Source organism: Paroedura picta, chromosome 13 (genome assembly GCF_049243985.1).
Source record: "Paroedura picta isolate Pp20150507F chromosome 13, Ppicta_v3.0, whole genome shotgun sequence".
Taxonomy (NCBI): Eukaryota; Metazoa; Chordata; class Lepidosauria; order Squamata; family Gekkonidae; genus Paroedura; species Paroedura picta.
Genome location: NC_135381.1, coordinates 12,405,704 through 12,418,410, shown reverse-complemented (window position 1 = coordinate 12,418,410; position 12,707 = coordinate 12,405,704). Strand labels below are relative to the sequence as shown.

General features: G+C 47.3%; 2 protein-coding genes across 3 annotated transcripts; one reads left to right on the top strand and one right to left on the bottom strand.

The window, feature by feature from the left end:
- The first annotated feature begins 162 nt into the window (after positions 1-162).
- RITA1 (RBPJ interacting and tubulin associated 1) lies at positions 163-3,895 on the top strand. Its single transcript, XM_077308589.1, has 3 exons — positions 163-449; positions 1,228-1,588; positions 3,162-3,895. The coding sequence occupies exons 2-3, from the start codon at positions 1,299-1,301 to the stop codon at positions 3,694-3,696; spliced, it is 825 nt and encodes a 274-aa protein (XP_077164704.1). The 5' UTR covers positions 163-449; positions 1,228-1,298; the 3' UTR covers positions 3,697-3,895.
- Positions 3,896-5,236: 1,341 nt separating this feature from the next.
- DRC10 (dynein regulatory complex subunit 10) lies at positions 5,237-12,458 on the bottom strand. 2 transcript variants are annotated; one of them, XM_077308761.1, is made up of 5 exons: positions 12,123-12,458; positions 9,970-10,785; positions 8,699-8,932; positions 6,372-6,443; positions 5,237-5,637 (listed from the first exon to the last, which is right to left on the bottom strand). In XM_077308761.1, the coding sequence occupies exons 2-5, from the start codon at positions 10,678-10,680 to the stop codon at positions 5,365-5,367; spliced, it is 1,290 nt and encodes a 429-aa protein (XP_077164876.1). In that variant the 5' UTR covers positions 10,681-10,785; positions 12,123-12,458; the 3' UTR covers positions 5,237-5,364. The 2 variants fall into 2 exon arrangements, with proteins under 2 accessions (XP_077164876.1, XP_077164877.1); XM_077308762.1 differs by having other exon boundaries at positions 9,970-10,782.
- Between the last annotated feature and the right edge of the window lie 249 nt (positions 12,459-12,707).

Genomic DNA, 12,707 nt, shown 5'->3' with positions numbered 1-12,707 from the left:
TTCGGTCCAACGCGGCTCCCCGCTTGGATCTATTTTGCAAGAGGTGGCGCTGGAATCTATAACCATTTCTGTTTCTCTCTCCTCCCACCGTTTTGGGTGGCAGTCCAGACGCTACGAAGAGGACCGGAAATGCCGGGGCGCAGGGCGCTTACTCGCGCGCCTCTCTTTGGCGCTCGGGCTGGCTCCGGAGCCTGGTGGGTTTGCGAGGGGCGCTTGGGTTCTTTCCGCGCAGCCGCAGAGCCTCTCCCCGCTTGCAGAGCCCAGGGGTGCAAGAGGCTTCCCGGCGAAGACGCAGATCTTGGGGGATCTGTGCAGCCCGAGGCTCCTGCACGCGTCCCCATCAGGAAGGCGCGACGGGGCTCCGGCTTTGCGGCTTGCCTTGCTCGCGAGCAAAGCCCAGGACGCGGAGCGGGGCTTATTGCCAAGCGACCGTGCGCAACATTGCAGAGGTAAGTGCCATTTTACTCCATTCCGAACAACAGGTGAGTCCAGTAGCATCTTTAAGACCATGCCGTCCAAAGCTCCCGCCTTGAATACGTTTGTGCTGATCTTCCAGATGCCCCGGGAGGCAGATTTTGTTGTGCTGCTCCAGACCAACGCGGCTACCCGCTTGAATCTGGCTCCGTTCTGAAGATTGCAAAGTTAACTTTGTTTGATGGTCAGTTCCTAGTCTGAGGAAGAGTGCTTGCCCTCAAAAGCTCAAGCCTTGAATAAATCTTTGTTGGACTTACAGGTGCTCCTGGACTCTGATTTGATTGTGCTACTTCAGACCAACACGGCTACCCATTTGAATTGAACTTTGTTTGGGCATGCAGCGTTGGGCTGCGCTGCACTGACTTCAGATTCAGAAGGGGAGCCCTGTTAGGCTGAAGCAGCAGAACAAAATCTTAGTCCCAGGCACCTCGAAGACCAGCAAAGATTTATTCAAGAAGCAAATATCTACAGGTCTCCCCCCCCCCCCCACTGAGAGGTCGAACCTACCAAGGGAGTGTCAAAGTTATTGTTGTTGAAATACTGTTCTAGTTCTAGTTGGTTATTGTTATACTATTATATTGTTATATTGATACTGTTCTTTGTAAATGTTCCAAAATGTTTTATATAAACCGCCGTAGGGAAGGGCGGTATAAAAATTATCTAAATAATAAATAAATAATAAAGCAATGCTCTGTCAAATGCCGCTGCTGTCATATCCCTCGTCCTCCGTTCACCTGTGAATTCTTCACGCAGATCTGAATCCTGTGCTTCTGGCCGCCTGCAGTTCTGCATGGCACTTCCTGCAGCTCGGCTACATTGGATTCATGAAGGCCTCCGTGGAGCTGGCGGTTTCGGGAATCCAGGCCCTTCAGGTGCAACGCAGGGGCAGGAAGAGCTACAGGGCCAAAGCCTCCTTTGTGGATGAAACACTCTTTGGGTCCCATGCAGGCCGCCCGTCGCCAGATGTGGCATTTGATCCACCATGGGGGGGCGAGCAGCCCAGGCTCCAGAGACCCTTGTTGTGGAGCCCTGCAGCAACACAGTGGGAGGCCGACACTGGTTCCTCGAAACCCCCTGTACCGCCGAACACTCCGCGGAAGAAAAACATGTACAGGTATGGAAGTCTGGGAGGGGGGGGGGATCTATCTACTTACAATAACGGTACCTTCAGCAAACTCCTTTCCAAATTTCTCATGGGAGTCACGGCAGCCAGGCTGCTCTCTTCAAACAAAATTGGGCAGCCTGGCTGTCTGATTCATAAACGGCTCAGTTGCATGGGATGTTGGAGTTTTGTCGTGACGGCAAATTTTGTGTTACTTTTTGGCCCTCCAGGGAGGGAGGTTTGGAGCAGGACATGAGCACATATAGCTACAGACGGCTATAATATACAGTGTTTTCCCTACTTTTTGATCACGGAAATAGCGGCGGGGTGGGGGAGATTTATAACATTCCCCAATGCCATGACTGTGATTGTGTCCCTCCCCCAAGATGAATTGAATTAAACCTGGCTGCTCTCAGTACATTTTTAGCCTACTGAGGGAATGTGGCTGGTCCAAGATTGCCTGCTGTACCTCCTAGCTAGGTGGGACTTTGACCCTGCATCTCCCTGGTCTGCCACCTCTGTACCATGCTGGTCTGTGTGAATGCCATTTCTAGATCAGGACACAGAGGCTGGGCTGAGTCTGGGAAAAGTGTGCATGAGGAAGCCCTCTTTACAAATTATGTAATAATCCCTCAGGGCTACATCATCGAGTTTGCTTTGACATGTCCTTATTTTTGGCCTTTGTTTTAGGGCTGTCACCCAATGAGTTGATTAATCATATGCATTGTAGTTGGTTCACCAATTAATTCAAATCATGTGTGTAGGGGGGATTAGTATACTTTGTTTTTAGATGCTGTTCATGTGTCAGAGTCACGCATCTCAGAAGAAGCGTTCTTCCTTCCCTCCCACCCCACAGGAGAAGAATGCTGCTTCTCAGATGATGATGTTCATTTGTAGTGTTCCTAAGAGCCTATATTAAAATACTTTTTTTAAAAATTAATATATGTTGACCGGCTCATCAAGTCCACTTTTTAAATAAGCAGAAATGTTTCTAACTGATGAACTGCTTGGAATGCTGCAGCCCTCCAAATTTGCATTAAGGTTAAACTTTGTAAGGTCAAGCCAATTTCCTGTAGGCTTTTTACTGGGGACCAGAGAGGAAGTGATGAGAAGGAGGGAGATCTCTCATGTTTCTTTAATGTGATGTTTCTGTGGCTGTTTACCCCCAGACCTTTGAGATGAGTCAGTCTGTAAATGTAAGGAAATAAGTAATTCCTGTTGTCCTGACCTTGTACCATGCTGTGACCCATATGGCTCAGGCCAGCCTGATCCCATCATATCTCCAAAGCTAAGAAGGTTCCACCCTGGTTGGTATTTGGGTGGGAGACCACAGAGGAATATCAGGATCCCTAGGCAGAAGAAGGCAGCGGCAAACCCGCTCTGTTAAGTCTCTTGCCTTAAAAACGCTATGGTAGGGGTGGCCGAACTGTGGCTCTGCAGATAGACTTCAATTCCCATGAGCCATCTGCCACTTGACCCACACATGACCTTGTGCCTTAGTTTCATGGTATCTGAAACGAGTGTTAGGTATCACTCTGTGTCCCCTTGGGAATAAACATTTCTGCCTTCTTATTTCTCCCTGAAGGCTGAAAAGTCGCACACCATCCTACTGTGATGAGACGCTGTTTGGCACAAAGCCAGGAGGATGGGATGGGTCTGTTTCCTGGACGAGGTGTGAGGATCCAGCCAAGCTTCACTCTTTACTTTGGACTCCCCCTTCCACTTCCAGAAAACATCCAAGGCTTCCTTCTTGTCAAAAAGAGAAACCGCTGAGAGTCGTTCACCGAGAGACACCTGGCACTCAGGAGACTGAGGGGTTTGAGGCACAATACAGAGAACAGTCCTTTTGGAAGCACCCTGAGAATAATTCACATGAGGACAACCAGGATGTCTCAGGCTGGGCAGGTTACCAACCTGTTAGCCAGGTGTACAGTGCCTCTGAAACATTCCGGCCACCGGGGAGCGATTCAAGGAAAAGCAAGCAGCAAGATCGCCACCTCGCAGGTGCCTATGTGGCTTCCCCAGGATCCAGGCCATGCTCAAAGGGCGTATCAAGGTCACCATCTGCCAAGTCATCAAGAGCTACAGGCTCATGCAAACCTAGGCCTCCCTGGAAATAGAATTGCTACTCTAAAAGTGCCTATTGGATGATGGGAATGTGCATGGAGTAGATGGAACTTTGGCTTGTTGACCAATTCGAATCACAGCGTTCTTTAGCCATTTGTTTAATATGAGGCAGTGGCTTGGCATGCAAGTAAGATCTGAAAGGAGGGTGAGGATCGAAGGTAGGGTGTTGTGAATAAAGTTGAACCAGTGCTAGTCTTGTATGTTTTTCCTGGGGCGAACAGGGATTTGGGGAAAGACCCTTTTGCTCAGCTGATGGATGGCCGGTCCCCCCCCCCCCCCCCGTCCCTTGCGTCTCAATCTCCCAACAATAGTTTTTCATCCTCCTCTAACAAAAGCGGCATGGGAAGAGATGGCCGGGAAAACAAACACTTGCAAATATGTTTGGGGCATTATTTAAAAATACATATAAGATTGTGTATAGCCCAGATTTTCTTGGCAGGTATAAAAAGCATTTATCGGGTGATATGACCATACACAATCATAGTCATGTAAACCTGCCTCCCCTCCCAAAATGGCCAATGGTGGGCCTGGAGGGGGTGGGAAGGGGAGGGGTCCGGGTGGGTGTGTCAACAGCTCTGATCCCCAACAATTTTCTGCACAGTCGTGCTCTTTCTGGGGTTTCTTGAAACCTGAAGAAAGTTTCAGGGGTTTCTCAAGGGTGAAAAAGTTGAGAAAAACTGATCAAATGAGTAAAGCTGGGTAGGGTGGGGTGGGGGGAACAACTCAGAGGAGAAAAAAGAGGTCTGAACCAAGATGTGAGGTGTGGGGGGAAATGGATAGAACCTGGCCCCGTTTAAAAAGTTGAATCATGCAATGCAGGCAATGGAGGGAAAAGTTCTAGGGGTCATGAAAGAAACCACTACAATATGTGGCATTCAGTTATTGCACAACTGAATTGTGAAATTCAGTCAGGACTGCAGTCAGAGCTCTCTCAGCCTCACCTATCTCACCAGGTGTCCAACTGTGGGGAAAGGAAGGGAAGGCGATTGTAAGACAGACTCCTTTGGGTGGTGAAAAGCGGTGTATAAAACCTCAACTCTTCTTCTAATGGCCACTGGCTTAGATGGGATTACACAGAGGGATAAATCTATCCTTGGGTATCAGACTAGAGGACTAAATGAAGCCTCCATTTTCTGAGGCAGCACACCTTAGAATACTAGCTGCTTGAGGAAAGGGGCAACAGCAGGGGAAAGCCGTTGCCTCTGCTCCTTGTACACTGACTCCTGAGTACCCCCCTGCCCATGATGGACAAGAGACTAGAGGAGGAAAAAGAGTTGGTTCTTATATGCCACTTTTCTCTACCAGGAGCCTCAAAGTGTCTTAGAGTTGCCTTCTCTTTCCCCACAACAGACATCCTGTGAGGCAGGTGAGGCTAGTATGACCCCATCAATATTCCACTGTACAGCAGTGGAACACATTTGCAAGCTGAATTGCTGGACCAAGATCTCAAAAGAGAACCTAAGGCTCATATTGTATGGCTATTGGGAAGCCTACATGATTTCCAATAGAACAGAGAGAGCAAGAGAGAGAGAATGAGAAGTCTGAATGTTGACCTACATTTATTAAGGAACAACCTCAACCCTACTGAGCAAAATCTGTATTATAAACTATCCTGATTTGGCACAGTTGCCCGTTTTGAATAGGCCGGAAAGGGCCAGCCTTTATATCCTGACCTTCTTTGCTCTGCTCTTCCTCCTCCTCTTGGACTTCATCATTGACCTCACCAGGTAGCCCTTCCACAAGGCCTGGATCAGGGTGGCAGCCCGGGCCAGAATCGCCAGCTCTTTCTCCGCTTTCTCCCTCTCTTCCTGCTTCCGCCGCCTCTCCTCCTGGATCTGGCTGAACTCTTCGTCAAGTACGGCAAACTTCTCCCTCAGCTCTTCCAGCTGGGCCTTCTCCACCTTGTAGACCACGTTGATCTCCTCCAGCTCCTCCTGATAGGGTAGGAACAGCCCATTAGAGGAAAGGCTCCCAGAGGTGTAGGCGTGGCCCTGCCCCATTGTTATCTATGGGCCTGGCCGGCATCTGCATTTTGAATGGAACAGGAGGGGCAGCCATAGAGGCTTCGTCCACCAAGGGCTCTGCATTTGGGTAAAAGAGGATTAATAAGCAAAAGGGGTTTAAGCAGAACTTTTTAACTGAATAATCTCAATGCTAGGTGCTCAGGACTTCCAGAAGGAGCTCCCATCTATCATAAGTCTAGGAAGAAAGACTGTGCTTGTATCTCTGGCTTGGGCCTCCCTTCCGCATACTTTAAAACCTTAATTAGCCCTCCCGTTATTTCATTTTGCCATTTCTTGCACCTGATTCTCCTTTTGACTGCAGATATAGAACAGGTGACCAAACTACATCAGGGTGTTGTAATTGACCCTGGGGTAGCTGAGGTCATCCATACAAGCGGACTGGATTGGAGGAACCTGATTTTGATGCCCAGTTGAGCACCGGCAGAGCTGCTCCATCGAATTAGGAAATGGGGGGGAACAGCTTGGCTCGGTGACCTTGAAGTAAGAAACACATCTCACTGGAGGCAAAGGAGGGGAAAGAGCCATCTTGCGCTGGAACCCTGAATAATTTTGCTGCTTCAGGTTTGTTGAAATGAGACACTCGAGGAGAAAATTCCCAAGAGGGAAATGGCTTGAAGTGAAACATTTAAGATAAGGAGCTGTACCTGTTTTTCAATCATCTCAATGTCGTACTTCTGGATCCAGTTCTCTATTTCTATCTCCACTTTATATTTCTTCTAAAACAGACAATACACACAGAGTTAGAAATCACAGGCTGTCTCACCTAGGGGATGACTTAGCCAGGGCAATCCCAATACGGTGCCACAAAGAAGAGCACTGCATGGCCAATCTCCCTCCAGTTTTGAGGGGTCTGATAGTCCTGGTCTACGAACACAGCTTCTGGCTAGGAATTGGTCGCCTAACCATTTGCTGTTCAGACTATAATTTACCCCTATTATATTGGGAATGGTTCTGTGTTCTTGGAGGATGTTCCGCTTCTCCAGGCAGCTGGAGCAGGGAATACATTTTGGGATGCTAGTGGGCTTCTGCACAGTCAGTTCGTAGCAGAGCTGGTGCGCTTGAAGAGTTTTGCTGTTTACATGTGCAAACATCTTTCCCCACAGAGGGGCGTGAGGGGAGAATAACCACCCAATACCCAAATTGAAACAGTATCCAGGGCAGTCCGCTTTCAACTTACTCCAAAATAAAGTAAATAGGTAGTAATTTGCAAAAGGATAATATTCCACTCATGTTTACCAGTTGTGAAAACGCCCCCTTTTCCACAGATAACAAATTTTTAAACAGAGGCTGATAGCCATCTGATGGAGATGCTGATTCTGTGAAGGTTCAAGGGGGTGGCAGGTTACAGTGGATGAGCGATAGGGCTGAGTGTCCTGCACAGTGCAGGGGGTTGGGCTAGATGACCCAGGAGGTCCCTTCCAACTTTATGACTCTATGATCTCACCATTGAGACTGGGACTGTCGGGAGCAGGCCAGGATATCTATGGACAGGAAACGCATGTACAAGGGTAGGGGCTATCACAGTAGGGAACAAGCCATGGAAGAATCTTCATGGCACCCAATGATTTTCATCCAGCTCCTACTCAGTGAGCTTACAAAGAGGAGCAGGACTTGCAGTCCCCTCGTGCCCTAGTAGCAGCAGTCTCCAAAAGGCAGCAAAAGTGACAGCAGTAGAGCGACTCTCAACCCCATGAAGGGTTCCAGCCTATGGACAGCCACTGGGGTGGGGAACTGGATGTTACCAGAATGTTTTCTTTAATACAAACAATGATCTTTTCCAGCATTCTGGTTGCGGGATGTGGTGTGTGACAGGAAACTGTTCCCCCTGAAAAGATCTTTATGCTCCCGCTTGTTGTACCTTCTGGTCAGGGCTACGTAACTTCCAACTGTGGGAAAACAGAATGGATGTGGAGAAGGGGAATTGGACTAGCTCTATGGATCTGTCTCAGCCTAGCCCAGCCTATGAATGACCCACAAAACCAAACAGTCCTCCAGCCCCGATGCTCCATTGTAATTTGTATTGATGTGACAAATTTGCAGACCACCAGGGGTGGCCAAACTGGCTCTCCTGAGGTCATAGAATCATAGAGTTGGAAGGGGCCATACAGGCCATCTAGTCCAACCCCCTGCTCAACGCGCATAGGTCCATGGACTACAATTCCCATGAGCCCCTGCCAGCTTGTGCCATCCCTGAATGAAATGCCACATTTTCCCATGAAATATCACTGCCCGAGCACAATGGTGCCCCCCGAAACACGCACGGAGGCTTGCAGTTCATCTGGGGCGACCCCCTGAAGCCGAGGTACTGTGGTTTGCCCCGTGTAAACAGTCCTCCTCTTCCTGTAAAGCAAAGAAGTTTATCACGCTCCAACCTGGGGTTTGCTTGGCTTAGCAGCTGTGAATTTGTGCCAGGCTGTTCTGCTGTTCTGATCCTGGATGCAACAGCTTGCTTCCAAGGTAATGTACTTTCTTTCTCTTACTTATTACTGGATAGATTTCTACAGCTGCCCATTTCGGCCCAGCTGTCTTAAGGTGGTGTACAACAGTTTAAAACTGACAATGCAATAAAAAGACAGTTGCTTAAAACCATCAAAAGAAACAATCCATGTCCTTTGCTCTCAGGCCTGGTCGAATTACTGCATCCAGGGTGTTATGAGGGAGGGAGGGGCAGGGATTCTTACATGGTTCCAGTGGCCTGGCCTCAACTGAAGGCCTGCCAGAAGATCTCCATTTTGCGGCCCCTGCAAAAATCAATGAACTTCAACAGAAACTGCATCTAGTCTGGGAGCTCATTCCACCAGATGGGGGCCAGGACCAAAAAGGCCCTGCCCCTGGTTGAGGCCAGGCGAACCTCTCTTGGGCCAGGGACCACCAGCCTGTTGGAACCGGCAGAGCGTAATGCTCTTTGGGGGACATATTATTAAGATAGCAACCCTAAGATCCTTTGAACTTCCATCACCCCGCCAGCTACCTTTCGAAGAGTGAACTCCGACTCTCGGTTTTCTGCAATGAGGGCATTGAGCTGGGCCTTTAACTGTTGTATATCCTGCATCAACTTGGCACACCTGGCCTGAGAGCCACGCAGTTCCCCCTTCTGTTGCTTCTCTGCTTCAACTCTGGTACGCTGGATTTGGTTATCGGAAAACTTGGCTAGATTGTGCAGGTGGGTTTTCAGCTCCTTGATGGAGACGTTCTTCCTGGAAATCTGAATAACAGGTGGGATGCTCAAGGCTCATGCAAAGATGCACAAACACACACGCACTAGCAAAACATCTCCCAAAATGGAGGTCAGGTTCCACAACTCACCTGAGGTTCCTGCCCTAGCTAGCCTTATTTCTTTGTTACATTAAATTTCTAGTCTGTTCTTTGCAATAAAACAGCTACTTTGAGGCCTCTTGTTGAATATCCTGGATGTTTCAAGTGTTCCCCTACAGGTTCTGTGATTTTTTATGTCAGACTTGTGTCCATTTATTCTTTGGTGGAGGATCTGACTTGTTTGTCCTACATAGAGAACAGAGGGGCACTGTTGGCATTTAATGGCATATACAATGTTAGATGAGCATGTGAATAGGCTTTTGATGGCGTAGGTGATGTTGTTAGGTCCAGTGATTGTGTTATTGGTGTGTATGTGGCAGCAAAGTTGGCATCTGGATTTGTTGCAAACTCTGGTACCAGTGTCTATGTTCAAATTAGATGTTACATTGTTGTGAAGGAGAAGTTGTTTAAGATTGAACGGTTGTCTGTTTACTAATTTGCTACTAATTTCCTATCTCCTTATATCTGCACTCCAAGGATCCCTGTTCCATTGTCTGAGGAAGTGTGCGCACACATGAAATCTCACACCTTGAATACATTTTTTGTTGGTCAAGGTACTAATTGGTCACTACTCCATGTCTCCCCCTCCCAAAGTCAGTGGTAGCACCATTACCAGCTCCTTCTTTTTTAATATTTAGGCACCTAGCTATAACATTTCTCTTCCTAGGCATTTAGTTAATTGATGTGATTTTTAAAAAAATAATGTGCATTGCTCTTTAAGAATTTTTATGGCTTCTTTTAACTGCTGTTTTTATTCTGCTCCTGTACTATTGTTTATACCAGTTACTGGTTTAGCTTTGTATCTTGTTTTTAAATGCAGTAAATCAATTCATTATTGATAATTAGACAGCCAAGAAATATTTAAAATAAATAAAGTGCTTGGACCATCAGCTATCAAATAGCATCCTTACTCCCCCTCCCCAGTACCTCCTCATCCCGATTTTGAATCGCTGCGGCCAGTTCATCCTCCAAAGCTGCAATCGCCTCCGTGTTTTTCTTGTCGCGGAGGGCGATGTCTTGCATAAACTTCATTTTGTCTTTCTCTTCCGATGGAGTGGTGAGAAACATCTCAAACAGAAACTTCCTGATTCCCCACAGGCCTCTAATCAAGATGTCAGCGTTTGGATTTCTGGCAAAAGCAGCATCTCTCACTGCCCGACCTGCTAGGGGGTTCATATAGAACAGGCGCAAAATATTTCGAACAGAACTTTGTAAGCCTTTAACATGCAGCTTAAGTTGTCCACTTTCATCTGCTGCGGCAAATAGGCTCCCACTTCCAACACCCTTAAGCAGAAGACCTTCTTTCTCGAGGCGGGTGAGTATGGCATCCATATGGTTTGAAAGCCGCCAATGTTCTTTAAGAGCCCCCGAAAGGTCTTGTCCCAACGTTATGCTGAAATCTTCAAAGTTCTCCATGACATATGAGAACAGAGTGACCAGCTCTACCTTAACAATGGTGTCATCCATGACAGATATGATCCTCTTGGTCTCAACAGTGGTCAGTTTTGCCCTACCAGGATCCAGGATCTTTAATGGGGTCTTGATGGTCATCCTTGGGGAAATTAAGTTCACCGGGGACTCATTTGGAGGGCTCCGGTCAACAGTCTCATGTGACGAAGGCTGCACTTTGGTAGTCATGCTTTCAACTGGATATGCATACAGTATGTGCTTTTAAGCTGTTGGGACCTTATACACCAAGACTTCCAAATGCTTTGATACTTCTGGCTCCCGTGAGCAGATCTGCTAATAAAACAATTTAGGTGGCAGAATTAGGACAGACAATAGCACAAAAAAGCGAGAAGGAGAAGCCTGCCTGATGGTGCCTCAACTTTTGTGGTGTTCTTCCAAGCCAAGACAGGGTGATGAGGACCTATGGGTTTGGACTGTGTGTTAACTGGTAGCTGAGGGAGAAAAGGTAGAAGTCAGGTAGGAGGATGGGGAAAGAGGTGAGCTCTGATGCCGGAATGAAAAAGAAGAGTTGGTTCTTATATGCCGCTTTTTTTTACTCAAAGTGGCTTGCAGTCGCCTTCCCTTTCCTCTCCTCACAACAGACACCCTGTGAGGTGGGTGAGGCTGAGAGATATCACTGCTCGGTCAGAACAGTTTTATCAGTGCTGTGGTGAGCCCAAGGTCACCCATCTGGTTGCATGTGGGGGAGTGCAGAATCGAACCCGGCATGCCAGATTAGAAGTCCGCACTCCTAACCACTACACCAAATTGGGGTTCATTGATGGGTAATATTTATGGACTAGCCAGATGTCTGCATTGGTGGGCTGATACTATTCTTGGAGAGGAATATCAGATCACTGTAGCAAGAGAATGTAACTATGTAAGAGCAATTTTCTCCAGGTACATTGGTAACTTTGTATACTAAACATTTATACTTGTCCTACCACAAACAGCCCCCTCACAACAATTTATATCTGATTAAGCAATTGAGAAGACACTGAATTTTTTCCACAGGTATACATGCTTAGGCTGATATTGTTAGTTTCTTAAACTGGGGTGTATCAGCCAACATTTGGCTTACAGTGAACCTGCATATACACAATAAAAGGTGCACTGCCATTGAACATGGAGGGTCCAGTCCCAGAGTGCAAACACTGCTAATATCCTCAGGGTAAGCCAAAGTCTAAATATGATTGGGGGGTGGAGTGGGAGAATAAATTCCTATAGAATCGTAGAGTTGGAAGGACCTCCAGGGTCATCTAATCCAGCCCCTTGCACAATGCAGGAACTCACAAATACCTGCCCACCCACCCACCCACCCACCCACAGGGACCCCAATTTCATGCCTAAGTGATCCACCCTCACCAAAAATCTAAATCCAGTTTGCTAGGCTGTTCATGATTGTATAGACCATAGAATGGAAAGGTACCTCCAGGGTCATCTAGTCTAACCCCCTGCACAATGCAGGACCCCAATTTCAGATCTTTATAACATGATGAAGCCCTGTACCAAGATTTTTCAAAAATCAGTTTTTAACATCTCCTTGCATGGAAGCTGCTCGAACTCTCCCATCCTTTTGAGAGATCCACCCCCAAAGAAGCCCCGCAAAGAAAGAGGGAAAAAATAACCACCCAAGACCGCTTCCCTGCAGAAAACAAGTCCAATTTCATCCGTTGCTTAGCAACCAAGTCTCACTAAGGAGGAAGTGAAACCTTCTAACTCCGGAAAGGGCGGGGCGCCACTGAATAAATCGCCAATCAAAACCTCCGGTGCTCACCCGGCTTTCATTGGTCATCAAAGAGAGGCTTGTCCAATTAAATTGGCTGAGAATGTTTAAAGGGGAGAATTCCTGTCCCGCTTTTTTTTACATTGCATCAAGGGAAACTCGCAAAACGCAACGAGATCAACATTTTCTCCGGGGCTAACAAAGTGGAGGGGACACCTTTAGAATTCGGCAGTCACTTTTGTCCAACTTTTTAGTAATAAACAATTAAGCTCTCCCTCCCTGCGACAGAGCTACTTATGACGCTTTCTTTATTCTATAGACTAAATAAAATAAATGGTGAAACGTAAGTGCCAGATTCAAGTGGGGAGCCGTGTTGGCCTGAAGTAACAGAACAAAATTTGAGTCCAACGGCACTTTTAAGGACAACAAAGAATTATTCAAGGCGGGAGCTTTCGTGTGCATGCAAGCTTCCTCAGACAACGGATCATTA